The sequence below is a fragment of the Prionailurus bengalensis genome, chromosome A1 (assembly GCF_016509475.1).
Source record: "Prionailurus bengalensis isolate Pbe53 chromosome A1, Fcat_Pben_1.1_paternal_pri, whole genome shotgun sequence".
Taxonomy (NCBI): Eukaryota; Metazoa; Chordata; class Mammalia; order Carnivora; family Felidae; genus Prionailurus; species Prionailurus bengalensis.
Window position 1 is genome coordinate 18,937,679 of NC_057343.1, and position 26,616 is coordinate 18,964,294.

The 26,616-nt window shown below is 40.4% G+C and overlaps 1 protein-coding gene across 2 annotated transcripts in view; it reads right to left on the reverse strand.

Moving 5' to 3' along the window:
- Positions 1–13,108: 13,108 nt before the first annotated feature.
- Positions 13,109–26,616, reverse strand: part of MRPS31 (mitochondrial ribosomal protein S31) — a 33,985-nt gene continuing 20,477 nt past the window's right edge. Inside the window, exons 6-8 of one of the 2 annotated variants that reach the window (XM_043577890.1) lie at positions 26,083–26,226; positions 22,539–22,651; positions 15,166–15,277 (exon numbers count right to left, since the gene is read on the reverse strand). In XM_043577890.1, coding sequence (XP_043433825.1) covers positions 22,542–22,651; positions 26,083–26,226 — 254 coding nt within the window. In that variant the 3' untranslated portion in view covers positions 15,166–15,277; positions 22,539–22,541. Of the gene's footprint in view, positions 15,278–22,538; positions 22,652–26,082; positions 26,227–26,616 lie in introns of both variants that reach the window. The other variant, XM_043577880.1, reaches the window with a different exon arrangement.

Consider the following 26,616-nt stretch of genomic DNA (forward strand, 5'->3'; position numbering starts at 1 on the left):
ATCTTTCTACGAAAGAATAAAGGAGATGGGGGTGCCTGGGTGGCTCAGTAGGTTAAGTGTCTTTGACTCAGGTCATGATTTCACAGTTTGTGGGTTTGAGTCCCACATCAGGTTTTGCACTGGTTCAGAGCCTTTTTGGGATTCTTGCTCTTTCCTGTCTCTCTTCCCCTGCCCCACTTGCATTTTCTCTCTCTCTCTCCAAAAATAAATAAATATACTTAAAAAAAAAAAGAATAAAGGAGATGGGGCACCTGGGTGGCTCAGTCAGTTGAGACTCTGACTCCTGATTTCGGCTCAGCTCCTGATCTGGGGGTTGTGGGATTGAGCTCCAAGTCGGGCTCTGTGCTGACAGTGTGGAGCCTGCTTGGGATTCTCTCTCTCTTCTCTCTCTCTCTCTCTCTCTCTCTCTCTCTCTCCCTCTGCCCCTCCCCCCCCCCACTTGCACTCTCTCTCTCCCTCTCTTTCTCAAGAAAGAAAAAAAGAAAGAAAGAAAGAAAGAAAGAAAGAAAAGGAACATTTTAGGAAGGAAAAGCACTTTCCCAACTTTGATACAAACGGCATTCATGCCCAAAGCACCTCTTGGAGCAAGCAGAACATTTTAAACCACATTAAAGCTAACCCATATATATTTGGCCACTCTGCTTCGGAATTATTACTGAAGAGACTGCAAGATCCTATAATTGGTAAATTTTCTGATATGTAAGCTTTACGGTCATCAAAGAATAAGCTTCCACCCGGTGTGCACATCTTGGGTTCTAAATTTTATTCTCCAGTAAGAGAAACCAGGGTTTCTGAAAGAAATGATTGATTCTGGGCTAGGGCAGGGACAGGATGAGCCTGGAGCATCTTACGGTACCAGACAACAAGGAAATACTTTAAAAGGATGGGAACATGTCAAAAGGACACAAGAGCCAACCCGAGAAAGCTTCCAAAGGCTAAAGGAAGAACAACTTGAGAAACAAATAAATAATAATGGTGTTAATACTTTGGTTTCTCTTCAGATCAAATAAATCTTTTGCCTTTTACTAAAAAAATAAGAAGTAAATAATAATAGTGTTAGATTATAAGCCATAAAAGAAAACAAATATCCCTAGGTCCAGCCTGACGTAAATAATTGAATACATAAACGTGAGAGAGAAGTGAAAAGAACAGCTTTAAATCCAAATGACAGCCCTGCCTTAGTTTAAAGCTAAAGTTCTCTTTTCTGCTTATTATGGATCTTTGATAAGAAATACAATTGCTGAGAAGTCTGTTTTGCTTGCTGTTTGCTACGAGCATTGTGAGGCCTTTCCTGAATGTAACCCGCTGTGTCGTAGAATGGGTTGTAAACCTTCCTAAACGTAGTCTGATATGTGATGGAATGAGTGATTGTACATAAACTAACCGGCATTTCTCGCTTCTGTAAACCTGCTTGCTTAACACATTCCTCACCTACCCCCTTCCCCCTTCCCCCTTTTTTCCTCCCGCCACAAGTAACAGACAAAGCCTTCCCGCCAAAGGACAGACAAAGGACGCCCAATCAGAGAACAACAAATGTCCTTACTTTAAAATCAACTAATCAGGCCCCTCATAATTTGAAACCTCCCCTGTGCTATATTGTCTCTGTCTATAAAAACGCTGCACCAACCCTGATCGTGGCCTCTTGCGTCACCGGCGACGAGTGCACAGAGGACCAGGTTCGAACCTGCAATAAACGACCCTTGCCGCTTGGCTTTGACTTACGACTCTGGTGGACTTTTGTGGGAGGTTTCGGAACTTCGGGCATTACAAGAAGGCCAACTCATCTCTCAGAAGAACTGTAACTACTAAATGTAGAAGGAATGAGGAAAATACAGAATCCCCAATAGACCATGTTGCTTCAGGCTAGACCTCAGATGGCTGTTACAATCAACAGGCAAGGGTTTGCGGAGATAGGATGTTAGCAGTCTCAAAGCACCTCTCCAAGATAGTTATCATGACAAAGAGAAAAATCGTAACGTTACAGTTGGTTGGCAAACTGGTCAGATCCCACCTTAACCAAGTGATCAAACTTCACTAGTAGTAAGTCATGTTGACATCGTGTACCCCTAATATGAAGTAACGAGAAGAGTACTTCACCTCTGATATGTTCTTCCTCCGAGCCTGTAACCTCACTCTAACCATGAGAAAAACATTGGACAAACTCAAATTGAAGGATATTCTAAAAATGGCTGACAAGTACTCCTCAAAAGAGTCCATGAAAGACAAGCAAAGACTGAGAAACCAGCACGGATTGGAGGAGACTAAGAAGGCGCAGGAACTAAATGCAACATGGGATCTTGGGTTCTAGGCTGGAACACGAAAAGGACATCACGGGGGGGGGGGGGGGGGGGGGGGTGGAAATGGTGAAACTCAAAGACAGTCTGTCGCTTAATTGATAGTATTGATCCATGTCCATTTTTTGATTTTGATCATGAATTATGGTTATATAAAATTTTGACATTGGGAGGAAGCTGGATGAAGATGTATGTAAACTCTATATTACTTTAGCAACTTTTCTGTTGGTCTAAAATTATTTTAGAAAAAAATAAAAATATGAGTTACAAATAAGAATAAGCCTCATCTGAAGAGTACTTTTCATAGTGCACATTAAAAAAACAAGGCTCCTGGGGCACCTGGGTTGGTTCAGTTGGTTCAGCGTCTGACTCTTGATTTTGGCTCAGGTCATGATCTCACGATTCATGAGTTCGAGCCTTCCATCTGGCTCTGCACTGACAGCATGGAGTCTGCTTGAGATTTTCTCTTTCTCTCTCAGCCCCTCCCCACTCTCTCATCGCATGCTCTCTCTCTCAAAAATAAACAAACATCAAAAAAAATCTTATTAAAAAAAATGCCACATCCTCCTGATCATGGCTGTGTGGAGGATTTGAATCTTATTCAGAATTTCCCCTAATACTGGAATGCTCTTTATCTAAACTATGTGCTTTCAAAAAATGCTGAAATGTCTTTTTAAATTTTAATTTTTTCTTTTTTTTTAAGTTTATTTATTTTGAGACAGAGAGAGAGCGCGCACGCACAGGGAAGGGGCAAAGAGAGAGGGAGAGAGAAAATCCCAAGCAGGCTGTCAGCGTGGAGCCAGATGCAGGGCTCGAATCCACAAACCGTGAGATCATGACCTGAGCGGAAATCAAGAGTCAGAGGCTTTTTTAAAAAATTAAAAAAACATTTTTTTTGATGTTTATTTATTTTTGAGAGACAGAGTGTGAGGAGGGGAGGGGCAGAGAGTGGGAGACACCAAAACCGAAGCAGGCTCCAGGCTCTGAGCTGTCAGCACAGAGCCCAACATGGGGCTGGAACTCATGAACCAGGATCATGACCTGAGCTGAAGTTGGCCGCTTAACCACTGAGCCACCCAGGCGCCCTAAGAGTCAGAAGCTTTAACCGACTGAGCCACCCAGGCACCCCTCTTCTGTCATCTTCTGAGTTTATTGAGTCCCTGTTGTTCATTCAGAAAATAATTCTTACCAACTTGAACTAATGTATGACAGAGCGGACACGTCCCTGATCTGGGATCTGAGGCTCTTGTTTCCGCTCTGCCATAAATGAACAGCAAAATCACTGGCAAGTTACTCCCTCTGGGCCTCAATTTCCCACACCTATCCAGTGGGAGAATTAGAAGAAGATATTTGTCTTTCTCAACTTGAGAATCCGTGCTTTGTTCTTCATAATTCCCGACTTGGCTTGGCCTTCTCCTTCAAGTGAGGCTAACAAACTTTGGCCTAGAAGTCACTTGCCAAAATACAAATGCCAGATTGTGGCTCAGTATGTCAACACATTAACCAAAATCTATTTATGTGTCGGAGGTAATCAGAGCCTTAATCTGTAATAGCTCAGAAAGTTTAATAAAGAGCTCTCTTTGAAAGATCTTAATCTCATTGAAATCTCTTGATGTGACACAGTAATGAATAGCAATGAGCTACTTTCCATGGTGAAATTCGACCCATTCAAATCAGAAAGTTCATTTTCAGACATTGCAGACTCCCTTCCTATGTAAGTGTTATCAGCAGTCAGAAGTATGGCACACCAGCTCCTTTCTTTTCTCTTCGTTCCCTGGTCCCTGTTGGTGACGGTATAGGGGACAGAGACAGACTCCAAGTCAGAAAAACCAGTGGCCTAAGTCGCCGATCTCTGGATTATCACAAAGTGACTAGTCTAGAACAATTTTCCGTGTGCCCATAAGGACGCTGGAAAAGTTGCTTCCCTTTCCACTTGCTGTTTCTCACTTACCAGCCCATTTTTAAAATTCTTTTTTCATTGTGGCCACTGTGGCATTTGTTCCACTGAGCTTTCTGGCTTTAATATTTCCCCCCTCGATCTGTCCCAAAGAGCCCTACCAATTAGCCTCCAGGAACTCTTTGATTGCACTGTTATGTCCACTCTTTAAACTCTTTAATGATTTTTCGTCTAAACATTAACTACCATTCCAAAGTTCCTATGTTTGCCGTCATCCCATTGGTACATCTCACTAAACCCTAATGAAGAAATTCCTATTCCCTTTACTCCAGATTATCCATGTAATTGTTCCTAAAATCTACTCCTAAGGGGTACTGGAAAAACACTTGCGTTTTGGAGTTGCTATCTAAGATTTAAATCCTGACTGCATCATTTATTGGCAACCTTGGAAATTTTATTAAATTCCTGCAAATGGGAGTAATACCTACCTCAGAAGATGTTCCAAAAATTCAGTGAGATAATATATGTGAGGGCCATCGCACCAGGCCAGTCAGTTGAGAAGGACCCTTCTCTTATGATGGTAGCCAGGACACTAACCATGATAATGAGGATGGTAATTACCCAGAGACTCGTATGAACAGAGCAATCCCCTCTACTGACCTCAGTCACCAGACCATACCCTTTCCCCTTTCCTGCACCTTTAGCTAACATGTGCTCTTTTCCTGGGATGTTATGTGGTCCTCTGTGGCTTGAGAACGGAACATTCCTCCTTCAAATGTTTGGAGTATCTTTTTATAATTGGATTTCATTTTATGCATCCTATTTTATTGTTTTTATTTTATTGCTTTTAATTTTTTAAAGGTTTATTTATTTATTTATTTATTTATTCATTCATTCATTTATTTAGAGTGAGCACGAGCAGGGGTGGGACAGAGACAGAAGGATAAAGAGAATCCCAAGCAGGCTCTGCACTATCAGTTCACGAACTGCGAGATCATGACCTGAGCCGAAGTCACGAGTCACCTGTTTAACGGACCGAGCCACCCAGGCTATTTTTTTTTTATTTTACAGAGAGAGAGTAAGCATGAACTGGGGAGGCACAGAGAGAGAGGGAGACAGAAGACCCGAAGCAGGCTCTGGGCTCTACTGAGTCAGCCAGGTGCTCCTGGAGTATCTTTATGATGCTCATGGTCTGCACTTTATCATACAATTTTTATTGTAGTAAGATCTACCCCTTAGCCATTTTAAGTGCCTAGCGCAGTGCTATTAAGTACATTCACAACTTACTATCACCGTTAGCCAGAATTTTTTTTCGTCTTCCCAAACAAAAACTCTGTACCCATTAAATAATAACTCTCCACTCCCTCTCTGCTGCAGCCCCTGACAACCACGATTCTACCTTCTGTCTCTATAAACTTCACTATTGTAGGTATATCACGTAAGCGGAAACCTACAGGATGTGACCATTTGTGTCTGGCTTACTTTACTTAGCATAATACCCTCAAGGTTCGTCCATTCAGCCCTTCTTAGGGCTGAATTCTATTCTATTGGACATATATGTCACATTGTGTTGATCTGTTCACAGACATTTGGATTGTTTCCACCTTTTGGCTATTGTCATTTTATTGTATTTTACATTCGACAGCATTTATTGAAGTATTTTTTTAATTTTTATTTAATTTTTTATTATTTTTTTTACACAGATCTTTTTTTTTAATGTTTATTTATTTTTGAGAGAGACAGAGACAGAATGCAAGTGAGTTAGGGGCAGAGAGAGAGGGAGACACAGAAGCAGAAGCAGGCTCTAGGCTCTGAGCTGTCAGCACAGAGCCCCACGCGGGGCTCGAACTCACAAACTGTGAGATTGTGACCTGAGCCGAAGTCGGACACTCAACTGACTGAGCCACCCAGGCGCCCCTTTATTTTTTTTTATTAAAAAAAAATTTTTTTTTAACGTTTATTTTTGAGACAGAGAGAGACAGAGCATGAACGGGGGAGGGTCAGAGAGAGAGAGACACAGAATCTGAAACAGGCTCCAGGCTCTGAGCCGTCAGCACAGAGCCCACGCGGGGGTCGAACTCACGGACCGCGAGATCATGACCTGAGCTGAAGTCGGATGCTTAACCGACAGAGCCACCCAGGCACCCCTAATTTTTATTTTTGAGAGAGAGCGTGCAAGCTGGGGAGAGGCAGAGAGAGAGGGAGACAGAGGACCTGAAGCAGGCTCTGCACTGACAGCAGAGAGCCTGATGTGGGGCTTGAACTCACAAACCGTGAGATCATGACCTGAGTCGAAGTCAGACACTCAACTGAGCCACCCAGGCACTCCTACATTCTGCAGCATTTTATATCTTTATTTTCACACCTGTTATGTTTCATCACACCAATACACTGAATCCCAGGAAGAGAATTAGGAAAGAATTTTTATTTTATTTTGGGCCATTTACTCATCTTGTGGCAACCACAAAGATTGGGATTTCTGAGTAGACAATGTAAGTCATCTACCCCCCCTTTTAAAAAATTTTTTAATGTTTATTTATTCTTGAAAGAGAGAGACAGAGCACTAGCAGAGAAAGGACAGAGAGAGAGAGAGAGAGAGGGAGACACAGAATCCGAAGCAGGCTCCAGGCTTTGTTTTTTTTTTTTTAATGTTTATTTATTTTTGAGAGAGAGAGGGAGAGAGACAGAGTGCGAGCGAAGGAGGGACAGAGAGAGAGAGAGAGACACAGAATCTGAAGCAGGCTCCAGGCTCCGAGCTGTCAGCACAGAGCCCAATGCGGGGCTTGAGCTCACGAACCATGAGATCATGACCTGAGCTGAAGTTGGACACTCAACCAACGGAGCCACCCAGGCACCCCCAGGCTCCAGGCTTTGAGCTGTCAGCACAGAGCCCAATGCGGGGCTCGAGCTCACGAACCATGAGATCATGACCTGAGCCAAAGTCGGACACTCAACCGACTGAGCCACCCAGGCACCCCAGCCATCTACTCCTTTTTTCTTTTCCAAAAGGGAAAAAGCATATTCTTCAAATATGATGTCAGTGTGATCTAATTTTTTTAAGTGATAAGAGCAGAAAAAGGATACATAAGGAGTGGATACTTCATGAAAAAAGTAGGGGAGGGAGTAATAAATAGTGTGTTTCTTCCCTCTCCGAGTTCTAAACCATTCATGAGATACACTATAAAAAGTATGGCATATGGAGACTGCAGTATTACGTTCACTAGGAATAAGGCTGATTTTGGAGAATGCAGCTTTTCTCCATTTGCGGGTAGATGGCCCTCTGAATTCTGCACCACAGATTTGGGCCGATCTACCCAGCCACCCACAGACAGTGCTGGCCTGACACAGCTCTCTTCCTCCAGGAAGTTACACATTTCAGCAGACGTGCAGTCTGGTTAAATGCTTGTCTTTTATATCCCCGACCCCTTTCTCGGCCAGGGCATCCATCACGCTGTGCAGCAATGGAATCTTTCTCTCTTCTCCACGAGCATGTGCCATTGTCCATTCTTCTCCTCAACCAAGTGGCTTCATTAAGCACCTATTTGGGAGCTAGCAATATGCTAGGTCTTGGGCACAGGCAACTGTGCTGACACAATCTCTATTTACCCTTAAGATCAAGATCGGGAATACCGTAAAGGAAGTCAACAGAGTGCTGCGTTGTCTAGACAGGAAGCGGGGAGAGAAGGCTTTCTTGGGAAGTGACTTCTAAGGTGACACTTCAAGGCCAGGGAGAGCCTCCCTGGTGTATTTACATTCTGGTGTCTAGCAGAGGCCTGGCATATGGCAGAGCTCGGCAATGCTAAACGATGGATGAGTGATAGCCGTAAAGACACTTCATACGCTATAAACACAGCGCCCAAGTGTTAACCGTTCTCATTTGCTGATATGGGCAGATCTACTTTTGTTCTACATCCCTGGGATACCCAAAGCGATGTTGAGACAGACCACAGGAGAAAGACATTCATTAAGGATCTGCCCATTTGGACAGAACAGGCCTCCTTCTCACCAGGAGCGAGCCTGGAGCTGTCAGGTAGAGGACTGAGCCCCGAGCCACCAGAGAGGAGGCCCTTCTATCCCAACATCTGCCTGTCCCCATTGCCACCTGCGAAGGCAGGAGTCTACTACACAGTGATGACGATGGTAATTAAGACTGTTTATGGATCTTGGAGGATGTGAGGACAATACATCATAAATAAAATGAAGTATTCCGTTCCACTGATGGATGGTAATGGTAGCAGATGAGATACCGTAAAGGAGCAAGCTGCCAGTCCCAAGCAAATGGTGGATATCGAATGGCGCACTAAATGTCCTTCCTGACATCAGGGCCCTAGGGAGGAGGACAGAGAAAGGAGACGGACATTATCTTTGAAGTACACAGGATGCGCCGGTCACTGTGGTGGACGTCGCCTCTTTCGATTCTAACACCTGCAAGTCCAGCAAGATGGGAATTAGAAGCCTCATTCACAAGGGAGGAAACAGGCTGAGAGATTAAGCCGTGTTCTCAGGATCACAGCTCCTACGGACAAAGCAGGGATCTGAACTGAAGCTTCTGACTCCAAAGCAGAGAAGAAAACCAAAGAAACGAGAGAAAAGTACAGGATGGGCACTGCAGAATTGTCAACAATTCAGGAGCTGGCGAGCAAAGGAATCATCGGTGCATTTGTTTGCTTCTTTGCTCTCTGAACTGTTCAGTAAATATAGCATACAAAGCTAACTATTTTAGACCAGCTGTTGCTTTACACTTACCTATTTTTAAAAAATGCCTCCTGTATTTTTATTACATTTTAAGTATTTATTTATTTTTAACTTTTTTTAAGTTTATTTATTTATTTATTTATTTATTTATTTTTTTTTGTTTTTTTTTTTTGTTTTTTCAACGTTTATTTATTTTTGGGACAGAGAGAGACAAAGCATGAACGGGGGAGGGTCAGAGAGAGAGGGAGACACAGAATCGGAAACAGGCTCCAGGTTCTGAGCCATCAGCCCAGAGCCTGACGCGGGGCTCGAACTCATGGTCTGTGAGATCGTGACCTGGCTGAAGTCGGCCGCTTAACCGACTGCGCCACCCAGGCGCCCCAAGTTTATTTATTTTTGACAGAGACAGAGTGCAAGCATGAGCTGGGGAGGTGCAGAGAGAGAGAGGGAGACACAGAATCCAAAGCAGGCTCCAGGCTCCAAGCTGTCAGCACAGAGCCGGACGCGGGGCTTAAACTCAGGAACCGTGAGATACATGACCTGAGCTGAAGTACGACTGAGCCACCCAGGTACCCCTAAATATTTATTTTTGAGACAGAAAGAGCACATATGTGCAAGTGGGGGAGGGGAAGAGAAAGAGGGAGAATCTCAAGCAGTGCAGAGCCCAAGGGGGGGGGAGGGGGGGGCAAACTCACAAACCGTGAGATCATGATCTGAGCCAAAATCAAGAGTCGGTCGTTTAACCGACTGAGCCACCCAGGATTCCCTGTTGCCTTCCATTTAAAAGCAAGACAGGAACATTAAACTTGTTATGATTAAAATTAGTACAGGTAAACCACTATCAGATATATGAAATGCTCCCTTTTAGGGGTACCGTGCCAGAGACCATGACCAAGTGTACTATGTTCAACAGGAGCACCCATATTTCATTTTCCATAAAAATACTACTGAAATCTCAGAAAACATTAGTCCTTTCTTTCTTGTGCAGTGAACAGGGTTTTAAGAGGCTCTAAATTACAAGCGTACTCCAACAGCTGTTTGCTTTTCCTAATACAGGACAAGCTACTTCCCCTTCTCTGTCACCATCACTGATATTCTAGTTCAAGGAGATATTCAGAGACACAGTGAATTATTCACTTTGCAGAAATTGCTTAGTCCTTGAATTAATATATTCTGGAAAGCAGGTCTGCTTTAGCCCCTATGACTCTGTTACTTAGAATGAAATCTTCCTAATTTAATAGTCGATTTGCATACATGTATAAATGCATGGATTTTAAAAGCAACTTTAGGATTAAGAGGATTTTGTTGTCTTTATTTGCATAATTTAAAGTTGATTACTCAAAGAAATTTTGGATCAATTTTAAGAATGGTAACAAGGCAAGAATCTAAGGACAATACATCCTTTAGAACCAAGAATCTAAGGATAATACATTCTTTAAAATCAAGTCAGTAAATGGCCAAATAAAGGATGTGTTTAACATCAGTCTCAGCTGCGGACTTATCATCTGTATCATCTTTCGCTACTATTGGCTAAGCTCTGCCTATCTTCCAGTTATTTACCCATTTCCGTTCATTCCTTAAAATATTATGAAATGTTACATACGAAAGAATATTTGTAATATAAATGATATAAAAATAAAGCACAATAAGATGACCACCTGTGAACCTATCATCCAGCTGACTAGATTGTTAGTATTGAAGCTCCCTGTGTGTCCCTCCTCAAGCACATGGCCATCTCTCCTGCCTCCCTGCAATATGGTGCTGTGCTCACAATTCCCATGCTTTTTAAATCCAAGTTATGGTGTCAGGCAATATATTCAAAATTTGGCTTTTGAATTTTATGTACTTGGACCTGTATTATATGCATTCCTCTATAACTTATTTTTCACTCAACATAGTTTCTGAAATCATCCATGTTGATGTGTATAGCTCTATGTTAGTAATTTTCATTTCGGCATAGTGTTACATTGCATAAATAAGCTATAATTTATCAGTTCTCTAGGCGACGGGCATTTTCTCCACTGTTTTTTATTACTTTGAACAGTTTTTTTTTTTTTTTTCGCATTTTTAAAGTAAGCTCCACGCCCAACGTGGGGCTTGAACTCACAGCCCCGAGATTAGGAGTTGTATGCTCTATCAACTCAGCCAACTAGGTGCCCCTACTGTGAACAACATGTACATGCCTCTCAGCACAGATCTACAAGGGTTTCTTTGGGTGTGTACTCCAGGAGAAATTGATTGTTCATAAGGTTATATAATTATACATGTAAAAAAAATTTATATACACACAATTGTATGTATTTATATTATGTATATATATGTATATACACAATTGCTATGTGTAGAATTGTTATATATGTATATTATGTAATTCCAAAAGTGGTTGCCAATTTATACCCCCTCCAACAGTGTATAAATGACATTGCCTTTTAATTTCTCACCCATCTAAAGAGTACACAAATGTTATCACGATATGGTTTTAATTTGCATTTCCCTGAGTATTCTTTCATATATTTGTTAGCTATTTATATTTTCTCTTCTATGAAAAGCCTATCTTTGTCTTTTGGCCATATTCTTTTGGTTGATTTGTTTCCTTCTATTTGATTTTAGGAGCTCTTTGTATATTCTATACACAAATTATTTCGTGACTATATGTAAGGTACTTATCTTTATGTTTGATGCTTGTCTTTTCACTCGTGGCACTGCCTTTTTTAATTAAAAGTTTTTTTTGGGGGCGCCTGGGTGGCGCAGTCGGTTAAGCGTCCGACTTCAGCCAGGTCACGATCTCGCGGTCCGGGAGTTAGAGCCCCGCATCGGGCTCTGGGCTGATGGCTCGGAGCCTGGAGCCTGTTTCCGATTCTGTGTCTCCCTCTCTCTCTCTGCCCCTCCCCCGTTCATGCTCTGTCTCTCTCTGTCCCAAAAATAAATAAACGTTGAAAAAAAAAATTAAAAAAAAAAAAGTTTTTAAAAAATTTTTTAAATGTTTTTATTTTATTTTTGAGAGAGAGAGACACAGTGAGAGTAGGGGAGGGGCAGAGAGAGATAGAGACACAATCTGAAGCAGGCTCCAGGCTCTGAGCTGTCAGCACAGAGCCCGACATGGGGCTTGAACTCACAGACCGCAAGATGATGACCTGAGCCAAAGTCAGACGCCCAACTGACTGAGCCACCCAGGCACCCCTAAAAGTTCTAAATGTTAACAGTCGGGGGGCGCCTGGGGGGCTCAGTTGGTTGAGCGTCCGACTTTTGATTTCAACTCAAGTCATGATCTCATAGTTTCACGGATTTGAGCCCTGTGTCAGGCTCTGCGCTGACAGTGTGGAGCCTGCTTGATATTCTCCCTCTCTGCCCCTCCCCTGCTCTCACTCTTTCTCAAAATAAATAAAGTTAAAAATTTTTTTAAACAAATTTATGAATCTTTTCCTTGGAGACTGATTGCTTCCCATCGTGGGGGTCGAACTCACAACCCTGAGATCAGGGGTCGCATGCTCAACAGACTGAGCCAGTCAGGTGCTCCTTTTTTCCTATTTATCACGTACTATGTTTCATTAAAGTTTTTTTTTAAAGTTTATTTTATTTTATTTTTTTTAAATTTTTTTAAAACTTTTATTTATTTTTGAGACAGAGAGAGACAGAGCATGAACAGGGGAGGATCAGAGAGAGAGGGAGACACAGAATCTGAAACAGGCTCCAGGCTCTGAGCCATCAGCCCAGAGCCTGACGCGGGGCTCGAACTCACGGACCGCGAGATCGTGACCTGGCTGAAGTCGGACGCTTAACCGACTGCGCCACCCAGGCGCCCCACATTTATTTATTTTTGAGACAGAGAGAGACAGAGCATGAACAGGGGAGAGGCAGAGAGAGAGGGAGACACAGAATCCGAAACAGGCTCCAGGCTCTGAGCTGTCAGCACAGAGCCCGACACGGGGCTTGAACTCACAGACCGTGAGATCATGACCTGAGCCAAAGTCGGACACTTAACCGACTGAGCCACCCAGGCGCCCCAAGTTTATTTATTTTGAGAGAGAGAGCGCATGCACAAGTGGGGAAGGGACAGAGAGAGAAGGAGACAGAATCCCAAGCAGTGCAGAGCCTGATGCGGGGCTCAAACTCCTGAATTGCAAGGATGATGACTTGAGCTGAAGTCTGACGCTTAACTGACTGAGCCACCCACGGGCCCGTGTTTCATTAAAGTTTTAAGAAGATTGCTTCACAAAGATCCTACATATCTAAGATTTTATTCATTTACACTTTTGATGCTACTATAAACAGTATCTTCTAAATCACATTTTATCTGTTGCTGGCATGTAGAAATGCAGCTGCAAACTTGCTAAGTTCTATTAGTTCTTGTAATTTATAGATTCTTTTTTTCCACAGAATCATACTGACAATTTCGTTTCTCCTCTTCTGTATCAATTTTCCACTGGTGTATGACAAATAACGTCAAACTTAGTGGCTTACAACAACATGCACATTATCTCCCAGTTTCTGTGGGTCACTCAGCTGGGTCTCTCTTCAAAGTTTCACAAGGCTGCAAGCCAGGCGTCAGCTAGGCTGTGTGCCTTTGCAGAGCTTAGGGTCCTCTTCCACGGTTGTTGGTAGAATTGCTATTGGAGGCTGTAGAACGGAGATCCCCATTTCGTGGCAGGCTGTCAGCGGGAGGTTGCTCCCAGCTCCTGGTGGCCCTGCAGTTCCCCGCCACGTGGCCCATGCATAGGCCTTTTCACGATATGGCAGCTTCTTCAAAGCCAGTAGAATTCTCACCCAGTTGGCTAACAAGGAGTCTTACGTAATGTACTATAATCACAAGAGTGACTAATTCTTTCGCTTTTGCCACAGAACATAACCCAATGAAGGGAGTCACCTTTACCATAGTCTATTTGCTAGAAGCAAATCTCGGGTTCTCTCCACACTCCACTGTGAACTGATATCTCTCATAAATTGTAAAAATTTTGCATCCATGAACTATCCAAAGACAAATTCTGACCCATTTCTTTTTTTTCTCCTTCTGGAAATCTGACTGCACAAATATTACTTTTTAAAAATTTTTTAAAAGTAGGCTCCATGCCCAACATGGGCCTTGAACTGAGATCAAGAGTCGCATGCTCTACTGACTGAGCCAGCCAGGTGCCTAACAAATGTTGCCTTCTTATACCAATCTTTACCTTGCTTTCATACTTCTTTTCTCTTTTCTTCTACTACATATGGATTTCTTGAGATCTATTTTCCAGTATCTAATCTGTTGTTACACCTCTTCACTAAATTTTTTTCCAAAACCCAATCACTTTCGTCTCTTGCTCTATACTTTATCTTATATATAGTTCATAGTATGAATATATAAAGGCTTTACAAAGTCTGCTTTTGTTATCTGTTTCTGCTTGTGTGCAATCACGCTGCTTTGTTTCCTTATATGTTTTATAATTTGAATCCTGAGTTTATGATGGGTTCCTTCACAGGATTTTCATTTGCCGGGGGCCTGAAACACTACTAGGCTGGGGCTGCTGTAAACTAAATTCTGGTTTTGCGTCTTTTAGAATCTTCAATCCTTTGAGTTGTATGAAATTGAGTCACACTGCTAAGCACCATAATAGAAAAATAAACAGTTGTAAGTTTGGCATGAAGACCTAAAGGGCTAGAGGGGGTTAGAATAAGCTGTTTATTTTTACAAGGTTGCTCCTCGCTGGTGACCCAGACTTACACAAGGGTCATTAATTTATGGTGAAATATATAAAAATATATATGTATATATATTCAAATATATAAAACATGTGTATGTAGATATACATATTCACGGCATATAAACCTGTCTATAAATCATCTCAACTGTTACAGCATCCTGACATCATCAGATATGTGGTTAATAATTATATTTCAAAGAAGTATGGTCACTGAAAAGAAAAATGTTGGAGAAAGCAGCCTTAAACTTATTACTAATTCTAAGATATTCTTCTTGTTAAGAATTACTAGTTGATTCTGTGAATGTTGACTTTTCTTCATGCAAGAATATTCTTCAGTTACTATTATATACTTTTAAGCAATTTAACATTTATACCATTCAAATCAGATGTAATAATTAACATAATATAGGAAAACTTCTAGTAAAATTATTTAATTTAGTTATAGTATCTACCTCCAGCTTGAAACAAAAATTTCAATGGTCTTCAATTGAACTGTATGCCACTTTCTTTTAGAATGTCTTGTTTTTCATTAAAATAATTTCTAAACCACTCTATATGTTCAACCTTCTGTTTAACACTCAGATATGGATTTTTGGAAAGCCCACAGGTCACCAGCTCCATGAAGTGGCGAATTGGTCCTTGTTTTGGAAAATCTTCCAGATATTTATCCAGAAATACATGTTCATGAAATTCTGAACCATCATCATCAAAACCTAGGAAATGAGATAAAAATACATTACGATTTTCATGTAAAACCTCTCTCATAAAATTAACATTAACGGGTTTACAGTTAAAGGCATGAACTCTGGGGGCGCCTGGGTGGCGCAGTCGGTTAAGCATCCGACTTCAGCCAGGTCACGATCTCGCGGTCCGTGAGTTCGAGCCCCGCGTCAGGCTCTGGGCTGATGGCTCAGAGCCTGGAGCCTGTTTCCGATTCTGTGTCTCCCTCTCTCTCTGCCCCTCCCCCGTTCATGCTCTGTCTCTCTCTGTCCCAAAAATAAATAAACGTTGAAAAAAAAATTAAAAAAAAAAAATAAAGGCATGAACTCTGTAGTAAGACCTGGGTTTTCCCACCAATTTAACAACCGTGTGATTGTGCAAATTAAGTAAAGTTCTCCGAGCATCAGTTTTCAGGTATAAAATGAGGATTAAATTAGAACCTTCCTCAAGGGGTTTCCGTAAAGATTACATAGACACAAAGCTTATAAAACTCTTTTATAAGGCTTAGCATATGATACATGTTTAAAGGGTAGCAGCAGTTACTGCTAGTGAGTATTTTAATACCTAAAGCAACTACTAAGAAAACCATATAATTAAACTAAAAAAATTTTACATAAACAAAATAAGATAGAATCCTAAAACATGTTCAAGCAGCCCACAGGAAGCTAAAAAAAAAGAGGAATGAGAAATGGAGAAAATGAACAAAAGACAACTAATAAAATGAGACACTTAAGTCCTAACAAATCAATAATTACTTTTTTTTTAAAGATTTTATTTTTAAGATTTCTAATAAGTGGGGCTTGAACTCACAACCCCCAGATCAAGAGTCACACACTCTACCAACTAAGCCAGCCAAGCACCCCAATCAATAATCACTTCAAATGTAATGGTCTAAATACACCAATCAAAAGAGATCGGCAGAGTGGATATAAAAACATACATGCAACTGTATGCTTTCTATAAGAAGCTCACTTCAAATACAACATAGGTAGGTTGAAAGTAAAAGGATGAAGAAAAATAGATCCTGTTAACATTAATGTTTAAAAAAAAAAAAGAAAGCATGAGTGGTTATATGATTATCACGTAAAATAGACTTCAGAGCAAAGAAAATTACTGGGGAGAAATAAAAACATTACATAACAAATGGGTCAATGCACCAAGAAGATACAGTGCTCTGAATTATGTATGCACCAAACAACAGAGTTTCTAAATATGTGAAAGAAAAAAATGATAGAAATGAAAGAGAAATAGAAAAACCCAGTGATAGCTGGGCATTTCAAAAGTCCACCGTCAGCAATTCTGAGAACTGCACAATAGAAAATTAGCCACGAAAGAGAAGAAGTGAACAACATCAACAAATGGTATCAAACTGACATCTACACAACACTCCACCAAACTATTTCAGAGTACAAATTCTTGTCAAGCATTCATGGAACATTCACCTAGCTAGACCACATCCTAGGTCACAAATGAAAATAACTGGAGTAATACATAGTAGATTCTCTGATCATAATGGAATCAAACCAGAAATCAGTAAGAGGAAGACAACAGGAAACAGTTAAAACTTAAATATACTTAAAAAGAATTCATAGGTCATAGAAGAAATCTCAAAGATAATTAAAAAAAAAAAAACTCTGAATGAAAATGAAAACACAACATATCACAATTTGTGGGACACAGCTAAAGCAGTCCTAAAAAGGGAAACACACAGTACTAAATGCACCTACATAAGAGGCAAAGTCTCAAGTCAATCATCTTTTTTAATTTTTTTTTTACGTTTATTCATTTTTGAGACAGAGACAGAGCATGAATGGGGGAAGACCAGAGAGAGAGGGAGACACAGAATCCGAAACAGGCTGCAGGCTCTGAGCTGCCAGCACAGAGCCTGACGCGGGGCTCGAACCCATGGACCGCGAGATCATGACCTGAGCCGAAGTTGGATGCCCAACCGACTGAGCCACCCAGGTGCCCCCAAATCATCTTTTTTTTTTTTTTTAACGTTTATTTATTTTTTGGGGAGAGACAGAGTGTGAGTGAGGGAGGGGCAGAGAAAGAGGGAGACACAGAAATCGAAGCAGGCCCCAGGCTCTGAGCTGTCAGCACAGAGCCCGACAGAGGGCTCAAACTCATAAACCGTGAGACCATGACTTGAGCCAAGTGGCCCACTCAAATCCATAGTCTAAGTTCCACCTCAAGAACCCACCAAAAGAGCAAAATAGTCCAAAAGCAAGCAAAGGAAGGAAGTAAACATTTAAAATCGATAAAACTGAAAACAGGAAAATAGAGAAAAATCAGTGAAACAAATACTTAGTTCTTTTTTAAAAAATCTTTATTTTTGAGAGCGACAGAGAGAGTGCAAGTGGTGGAGGGGCAGAGAGAGAGGCAGAGAGAGAATCCCAAGCAGCCTCCTCACTGTCAGCGCAGAGCCAGACGTGGGGCTCGATTTCAGGAACCGTGAGAACATGACTCGAGACGAAATCAAAAGTCAGATGCTTAACCAAGTCGGTGTCTTAATCCACCCAAGTGCCCCCCAATACTTAGTCCTTTAAAGAAAACCAGTAAAATTCATAAGTGTCTATTAAGTCTGATAAAGAAAAAAGGAGAGGAATGAAATAGAAATGGGAAGGGGATTATCACTACAAATCCTGAAATCGTTCACAGCATAATAAAAGAATACCACAAACAATTATATACTAAAAATTCAACAACTTGGGGAAGAAAAAAATGGACAACTTAAAAATCGATTGAACTACCAAAGTTCAAACCAAAATATAGAACCTGAATACTTATAACTATTCAAGAAATTTGTAGTTTAAAAGGTCTCAAAAAAGAAATCCCTAAGCCCAGATAGCTTCACTTGAGAATCTTATTAAACACCGAAAGAAAAACTAACATCAGTTTTACACAATCTTTTCCAGAAACTAGACCCCTCCAAACTCATTGTATAAGGCCAGTATTACCTGGTTACCAAAACCAGACAAAGACACAACAACAAAACAAATAAAAAGAGAGAGAACTACGAGCCATTATCTCTCATGAACTTAGAGGCAAAAACTTTAAACAAAATTAGCAAACAAATCCAACAATGTATAAAAAGATTTATATGCCAGGATTAAGTGGGATTTATGCCAGCTATGCAGGGTTGGTTCAACATTTGAAAAACAATGTCATCCATAGCAACAGGCTGAAGAAGAAAAGTCATGTGACACAACACCCATTTTTGATAAAAACTTTCACCAAGTTAGAATAAGAAAAACAATTTCAACTTGATAAAGAGCATCTATAAAAAATCTATAGCTAATATCATACTTCATGGTGAAAGACTGTGGCTTTTCCCTTAAGTTCATGAGCACAAAAACAAAGTCAGCTCTTACCAATCTTACCCAAAACAGTACTAAAAATTTTAGCCACTGCAGTGAGGAAGAAAAGGCATAGAGATGGCAAAGGAAGAAATAAAACCATCCCCATTTGTAGATGACATGTTTGTCTACACAGAAAATCCCAAAGAATCTACAAAAAAAACCTCCTAGAACTAATTAGTGAGTTCAGTAAGGTTACAGGATACAAAATCAACACAAAAAATCAATCCCATTTCTAATTAAATGTAAATTGGAAGACTCAACCTATTAAGATGTCAATTCTCTCCAAATTTATCTATAGGTTTAATGCTCTTCCTATCAAAACCTCAGTGAGGTTTTGCTACAGATAAGTCTATTCTAAAATTGGTAAGGAAAGGCACAATCTTGACAGAGAAGAATAAAATAGAAACAATAATGCTAAGACTTACTGAAATAGCTATAATAATCAAAAGCATCATATTGGCAGAGGGACAGACACACAGATTGATGGAACAGAAGTGAGGGCCAGAAATAGACCCTGTTATGGACTGAACGGTGTCCCCCCAAAAATCAATAGGTTGAGGTCCTAATTCCCAATGACTATATTTAGAGATAGGACCTTTAAAGAGGTAATTAAGGTTAGATGAAGTTGTAACAGTGGAGCTCTGATCCAATAGGACTGCTGTCCTCATAAGAAGAGGAAGAGACACCAAGAATGCACAGAGAGAAAAAAAATCACGCGAAGATACAAGGAGGAAAGTATCTGCAAACCAAGAGGGCCTGGAGAAACAAAACCTGCTGGTACCTTGATCTTGGACTTCCAACCTCCAGAACTATGAAAAAATCAATCTGTTGTTTAAGTGAGCCATCCACGGTATTTTGTTATGGCAGCCCTGCCTGAGTAAGAACAGACCCACACAATTAGGCCCAGTTTTTTAAACAAAGGCACAAAAACAATTCAATGAAGAAAGGGTAGCCGTTTCAACAAACAGTGCCTGAGCAACTGGATATCTATTGACAAACACACAGAAAGAACCTCAACCTAAACCTCACACTTCATACAAATGAACCCCAAAGGGATCATGAATTTAAATCTAAAACTATACATCATATAGAAAAAAAATACGGGATGGGTGCCTGTCTGGCTCAGTCGGTGGAGCAGGAGACTCTTGATCTCGGGGTTGTGCATTCGAGCCTTATGTCGGGTGTAAAGATTACTTAAAAATAAAATCTTTTTTTTTTTTAATGTTTATTTTTCAGAGAGAGAGACACACAGAACATGAGCGGGGGAGGGGCAGAGAGAGAGGGAGATACAGAATCCCAAGCAGGCTCCACACAGGGCTTGAACTCATGAACCACGAGATCATGACTTGAGCCAAAGTTGGGCGCTTAACTGACTGAGCCACCCAGGTGCGCCTAAGTTTATCCATTTATTTTAAAAGAGAGACAGAGAGAACCAGCAAGGGAGGGGCAGAAAGAGAGGTAGACAGAGGATCCAAAGCAGCTCTGGGTTGACAGCAGAGACCCGGACGCGGGGCTCAAACTCACGAACTGTGACATCATGACCTGAGCTGAAGTCAGATGCTTAACAGACTGAGCCACCCATGTGCCTCAAAAATAAAATCGTAAAAAAAGAACAGAAGAAAACATAGGGGAAATCTTCTGGTTCAAGGGCTGGCAAAGAACCTGACACCAAAAGCACCATCCGTAAAAGGAAAAACTGGACCCCATCAAAATTAAAAATTTTCCTCTGTCCAAGACCCTGTTAAGAGGATGAAACGACAACTATAGACAGGGGAAAAAATATTTGCAAACCGAATATTCAAGAAAGGGCTAGTATCTGGAATGTATATATAAAAAAAACCTCTTAAAACTCAAAAGTAAGAAAACCAGACACCCCAATTAGAAAATGGGCAAAAACCAGAAACAGACATTTCACTGAAGAAAATAAACAGATGGCAAACACACACACACAAAACACGGTCAACCTCTGTAGCGATTAACGAAATGCAGATTGAAACCATAATGAGCTATTAATACGCATTCATCAGAAGGTAAATAAGTCTAAAGACAACAGTGACGACATCAACTGCTGGTGAGAATGAGAAGCAAGGACTGTTCACACATTGCTGGAAGGAATATAAAATGGCACAGCTACTCCAGAAATCAGTTTAGAAGCTTCTTTAAAAAGTGAACATGCAACTGCCATATATGACCCAACAATTTCGCACCTAAGTATTTACCCTAGGGAAATGGAAATTTGTGTTCGTACAAAACTCTGTACACGAGTATTTATAGTACCTTTATTCATAATAGCCCCAAACTGGTAACAACCCAGGTGTCTTTTATCAGGTGAATGGCTAAACTATATGGCATATTCAATTAAAACAAACCCACAAAAGTACCGATACATGCAACAGCTTGGATACATCTCCAGAGAATTAATCAGGCGGGAGTTGAAAAAAAAGCCAATCCCCAAAGGTTACACATTATATGATTCTATTTGTATCTATTTTTAAGTCTATTTATTTATTTTGAGAGAAGAGAGAGAAAGAGAGTGCTCGTGCAAGCACACAGGGGAGGGGCAGAGAGAGAACCCCAAGTAGGCTCCAAGCTAATGACGTGGGGCTCAATCTCAGGAACCGAGAGATCATGACCTGAGCTGAAATCAAGTTAGATGCTTAACTGACTGAGCCACCCAGGTGCCCCTGTATATATTTCCTGAACTGGGAAAATAATAGGAAATGTAGAAGCGTTTTAATGATTGTCAGGGATCCAGGACAAAGGAGAGGAGGCAGTGGGTGGCAAACGGGTGCGGTCATAAAAGGTGTATGTATACAAGAGCTCCTTGAGTCGGAGCTTGACTGGGGTGGTGGTCACATGACTCTACATGTGTGATAAAATTGTACAGAACTAAATATGTACATACAAAGCACTACTTGTAAAACTGGTGACATCTGAACATGGTTGAAGAACTATCAATGCCAATGGCCTGGCTGTAATGTTATATGTAGTCTGGTTATGCAGGAAGTAACTATTGGGAGAAAATGGGTAGAGGCTGTCCAGGATACTTATTATTTCTTCAGTGGCATGTGAATCTACAATGATCTCAAAATAGGAGGCTTGAAAAATGCTTTCTGGGGCACCTGGGTGGCTCAGTAAGTTAAGCGTCGACATGGGCTCAGGTCATGATCTCGCGGTCCATGAGTTTGAGCCGCACCTCAGGCGCTGTGCTGACAGCTCAGAGCCTGGAGCCTGCTTCGGATTCTGTGTCTCCCTCTCTCTCTCCCTTCCCCTGCTTGCACTCTGTCTGTCTGTCTCTCTTTCAAAAATAGTAAACATTAAAAAAAATAAAAAATGCTTTCTAATCACACTTGGAGTTAGTTTATATTTACTGAGAGATTTTTAAAAAATTTATTTGGACATTTAAAGATCTATACGTTATTTTTATTAAAACAAATGTAAATAAAAGGGGCGCCTGCGTGGTTCAGTCAGTTAAGCATCCGACTTTGGCTCAGGCCATGATCTCACAGTTTATGAGTTCGAGCCCCGCATCGGGCTCTGTGCTGACAGCTCAGAGCCTGGAGCCTTCTTCAGATTCTGTGTCTCCCTCTCTCTCTGTTCCTCTCCTGCCTGCACTCTGTCCCTCTCAAAAATAAATAAACTAAAAAAATTAAAAAAAAAAAAAAGTAAAACAAAAGTAAATAAAAAAAAAATCAAGGTGGTAGATTAACAAATGGCCACACATCACCCCTATGTTTCTATTCATACCCTTTACAGTGTGACTTTGCCATTCTTCCCATAAATAGGTGCAGCCTGTCTCTCAAACCGGTGAATTCAGGGTTGGCCAAGTGACCTGCTTTGCCAATGGGGTATTACTAAACACAGTGCAAACAAAGGCTTGAAAAACACTTACACATCAATCCTTGCTCTTCCTTGCTGTTAGGAACTCTACCACGGCCATGTGAAGAAACCCAAGCTGGTCTGTGAGATGGTGAGTGACATATAACCCAGGTATCTCCATCTTCCCTGACAACAGCCAGCACCAACAGCCAGACATGTGAGACCAGCCACTCTAGAAGGCCCCACCCTCACCTAAGCTGCCAAAACCATCCGGAAAACCCCAAAATTCATGAGCAGTTCCAACTTAGTTGTTGTTTTATTAAGTTTTGGGGTGGCACATTATGCAGCAAAAACTGATACATTTCGGAACACGATTTGGTGGCATATGTATGGCTAAAGAACATTCAAGAGCAAGACTGTTAACTGGGTACTGGTAAAAATATGATTAAGCTTAAAGTCAAAGTCAAAGCTAAAATAAAAATGTTTTTATTATCAATCCAATATAAAATCACTACTACAAAATCTAAGTGGTAATAATGCCACCTAACTGCTCTTGCAAATCTCTATGCTGGCAAAGCAAAACAGAAGGGACAAACCAGTTCTTAAACAAACAAAAAAAAACCCCCAAAAAACTGAAAAAAGATACTTCAAATCAGAAAATAATTTATATGTTTTACACGGCAAAACAACAAACTGCAATTTTTTTACATAAATGAAAAACACAACACTGGGAAGCGAAGTTATAAACACAGGACACGTCATTTTGTCATTTTCAGTATTACGTTCAGAAACCGGCATGGCCTGCCCCTAGAAATAAAACCCCTTTCCCCAAAAGCATCAAAGTAAATCTTCATAAAGCTAACTATTAGTAGAGACAGCATGACGTTTTATTCATCTTAAAATTTAAAAATAAGAAATCTAGAAGAATCTTATTGAACTGCTGAGGCTCCAAATTCTAATGCCAGTCTCTTAAAGTATTCTGAAGTTCCTAAGTGTATATTGAGGGGAGTGATCAAAGTGAGAAAGTTTCCACAGTTCCTTTCCTGTTTTTCATTCAGATAACAATTGGCTTAAGGAGCTGGAAATGAGATACCTCCCTTTCCCACCCTGAAGCATCAATAATATGTACCATGTGTATGGAAACTTGTCACATTTATCTCCCCAACCTAACCAAAATACATGTTTTTTTCCTTTTGTAAAAAATAAACTCTCTTACAAATCAGGTCAAATTTAAGATAAGTTCCTGTGGAGTATGGACATTCGAGATTTTGATGATCTTAAGTGTTTTACTGATGACAATGTCCTATTACCCTACTTGGTGGTTCCTAGAAAATACATATCCTCACTAATAGTTTAAGATTTAAAATCCTTACAGTAAAATCCTCTCACAATATTGTTGTAGGAACAGGGAATGATGAGGTTGATGATCCTTTACTTGTATAATAACCTCACTTGATTCTCAGAAGAATCCCATAAAATAAGTCCTATTATTGTTCCCATCATTTCATAGACAGGAGAAGTGAGGCTTAGAGAGGTTAAGCATACAACTCACTCAAAACTGGAACCCTTAACCACTGTCTCTCCTAAATAAAGTCACACTTATTCTACCTCAATATTGGGTTTTAAAACCATGTTTTTAACTGTGAGGACTTGGAACATCCAAATTTCATCAAATAATGAAATCTTCCCTTAATGTTACATACTGTATTCTGTTAATTTTTTTTCTCTAAAATTAAAAAAAAAATTTTAATGTGTATTTATTTTTGAGAGAGAGAGAGAGAGAGAGAGAGACACAGAGTGCAAGCAGGGGAGGGGCAGAGAGAGGCAGACACAGAATCTGAAGCAGGCTCCAGGCTCCAAGCTGTCAGCATGGAGCCTGACGCAGGGTCTGAACCCACAAACCGCGAGATCATGACCTGAGCCAAAATTGGACACTCAACTGACTGAGCCATGCAGGCGCCCCTCTCTGAATTTTTTTAATGTTTATTTTTGAGAGAAAAAGAGCACAAGTGGGGGAGGGGAAGAGAGAGAGGGAGACACAGAATCTGAAGCAGATCCAGGCTCTGAGCTATCAGCACAGAGCCTGACGTGGAGCTCGACTCACGAACCGTGAGATCATCATCTGAGCTGCATGCAGGTGGTTTCTTAACCAACTGACCTACCCAGGCCCCAGTTCTTTTCTCCTTTTAAAATCCTATGTTCATACAGGAGGGGAAATGAATTAACCTTTATTCACATGTCTTATATGCCAAGAACTGTGCTGAGCAAACCAATAGCTTTGTTTTATTTCTTATACTCTTCCAGTGAGGTATCTTTAATTTTACAGATGAGGAAACTAAGGCTCAAGAGGTTAGTTTCCTCAAAGGTAAATGGCTAAGCAATGGGAGAGTTCAGATCTGTACTCTGGTTTGTACAACTGAAAAGTCCTTGGGGTTTTTTTTCCTGACACCTACCAGAGTATGGAAAGCATAATACTTTGGCAAATATACATGTTATGTAACAGATGAAACACAGCATCCTTTATTACTGCATATACCACACAAATACACAAAATATTATGAATTTGCTAAAGAACTGTTAAGTCTCTAAAAAGTTTTCCTAAACAAAGTAACACTTCATCAAGATGGAAGACAAAATATTTCTGATATTTAAGTTTCTGTTCCATTTATTAATCCAAACAAATCAAATGTCATCAAAAAATAAAATATTAAGGTGACCGTATAATACTACAAAGGTTAAAATATGGACTATACTTTCCCAAGATTTACTGAGGTGTTTGCAACTCCTACCTAATTGTACCATAAAAGTAAATGAACCTCTTCTAATTGAAAATACATCTAAGACGTTTAGCTGATGATAATATAAATAATACCACAAAACATAAGTAGCACAGTAATACTGTTTTCCTTTTGAGTGAGGAAGAGGTATCATCTCCAGAATAATCTCCAGGAAAGTAGGTAATAGCACCAAAGCATCTAGGTATGCTGCCAGAGTTCCAAGAAATTTCGAAGCCTTCCAACATTTTTGCTTTGAGTGGTTTTCAAGTACAAGAACCTTGCACCTCATTAATGCAATGGTTTTATGAGTAAAAGATAACCAGTTAAGGCTTTGTAAGAGTTGTAATGTTCTCTAAAATTGAAATATGATGTCATTCCCAGGATTAAATGTATGAGATTTTCCAGATAATCCTGGCTGAGCAACCAGAGAACTGTCATCATTTGCGGTCAACACTTTCATGTCACAAAGCAATTCATGATGCATTTCTGCCATAGAACTTTACTTCTTTAGTTTCCTTATCAAACATCTAGAACTAAGGGAAGTTCTAACATTCCTTTTATTTTATTTTCTAAAGATTTTATTTTTAAGTAAACTCTACACCCAGCGTGGGTCTTGAACTCACAACCCTGAGATCAAGAGTTACATGCTCCATTAACTGAGCCAGCCAGGTGCCCCTCTAACGTTCCTTTTAAAAACATTGTGAAATTTCTTTTCAGACACCACGAAGAAATTTATACCAAGTTCTGAAATTCATGTAAGTATCCAGACTCTATGACTGAACACCTGCCAGATTTAATCTCCATCACTGAATTGTATAAAACTCTGAAATTAAGATTTACCTGCTTCGTTGTTAATCGGAAACTCCCACAGTTTCCCCTCTTTGGTCCACTGGATCATCTCTTCAAAACCATTCTGAAGGGGCTGTTCATTTACCTCAGCTAACTGCTTAGCAAATTCCACATCCCAAAGGGAAGGTGCTGTCTCTGTATAATAAAAACATTTCAAATAATCACAAGTCAATGCGTATATATCTTTATTTTTACAAAAATGTTATAATCAACTCCAAATTGGTGAGACATTTCAGGTCCTGAGAGATATACATAAACAGTATATAATGGAAGGTCATTCTCTGAGAGCTCAAACTGTTCAAAAATGACATAAAAAGCCTGCAGCAACCATAATTGCAAGCCTTGGCTTCTGTTTTACTACACTGCTAGGCAAGCAAGCCCTGAAGTCTCACTGCCCCCTCTACTGGAAAGGAAACAAAAATATGTATTTTGTTTAAGGATGTTTCCATGAATGTGAATATTTTTTATAAGACATGTGACTTTGATATTTATAGTCCAGCCTGTTTACCTTTTAGTCTGTCAAGA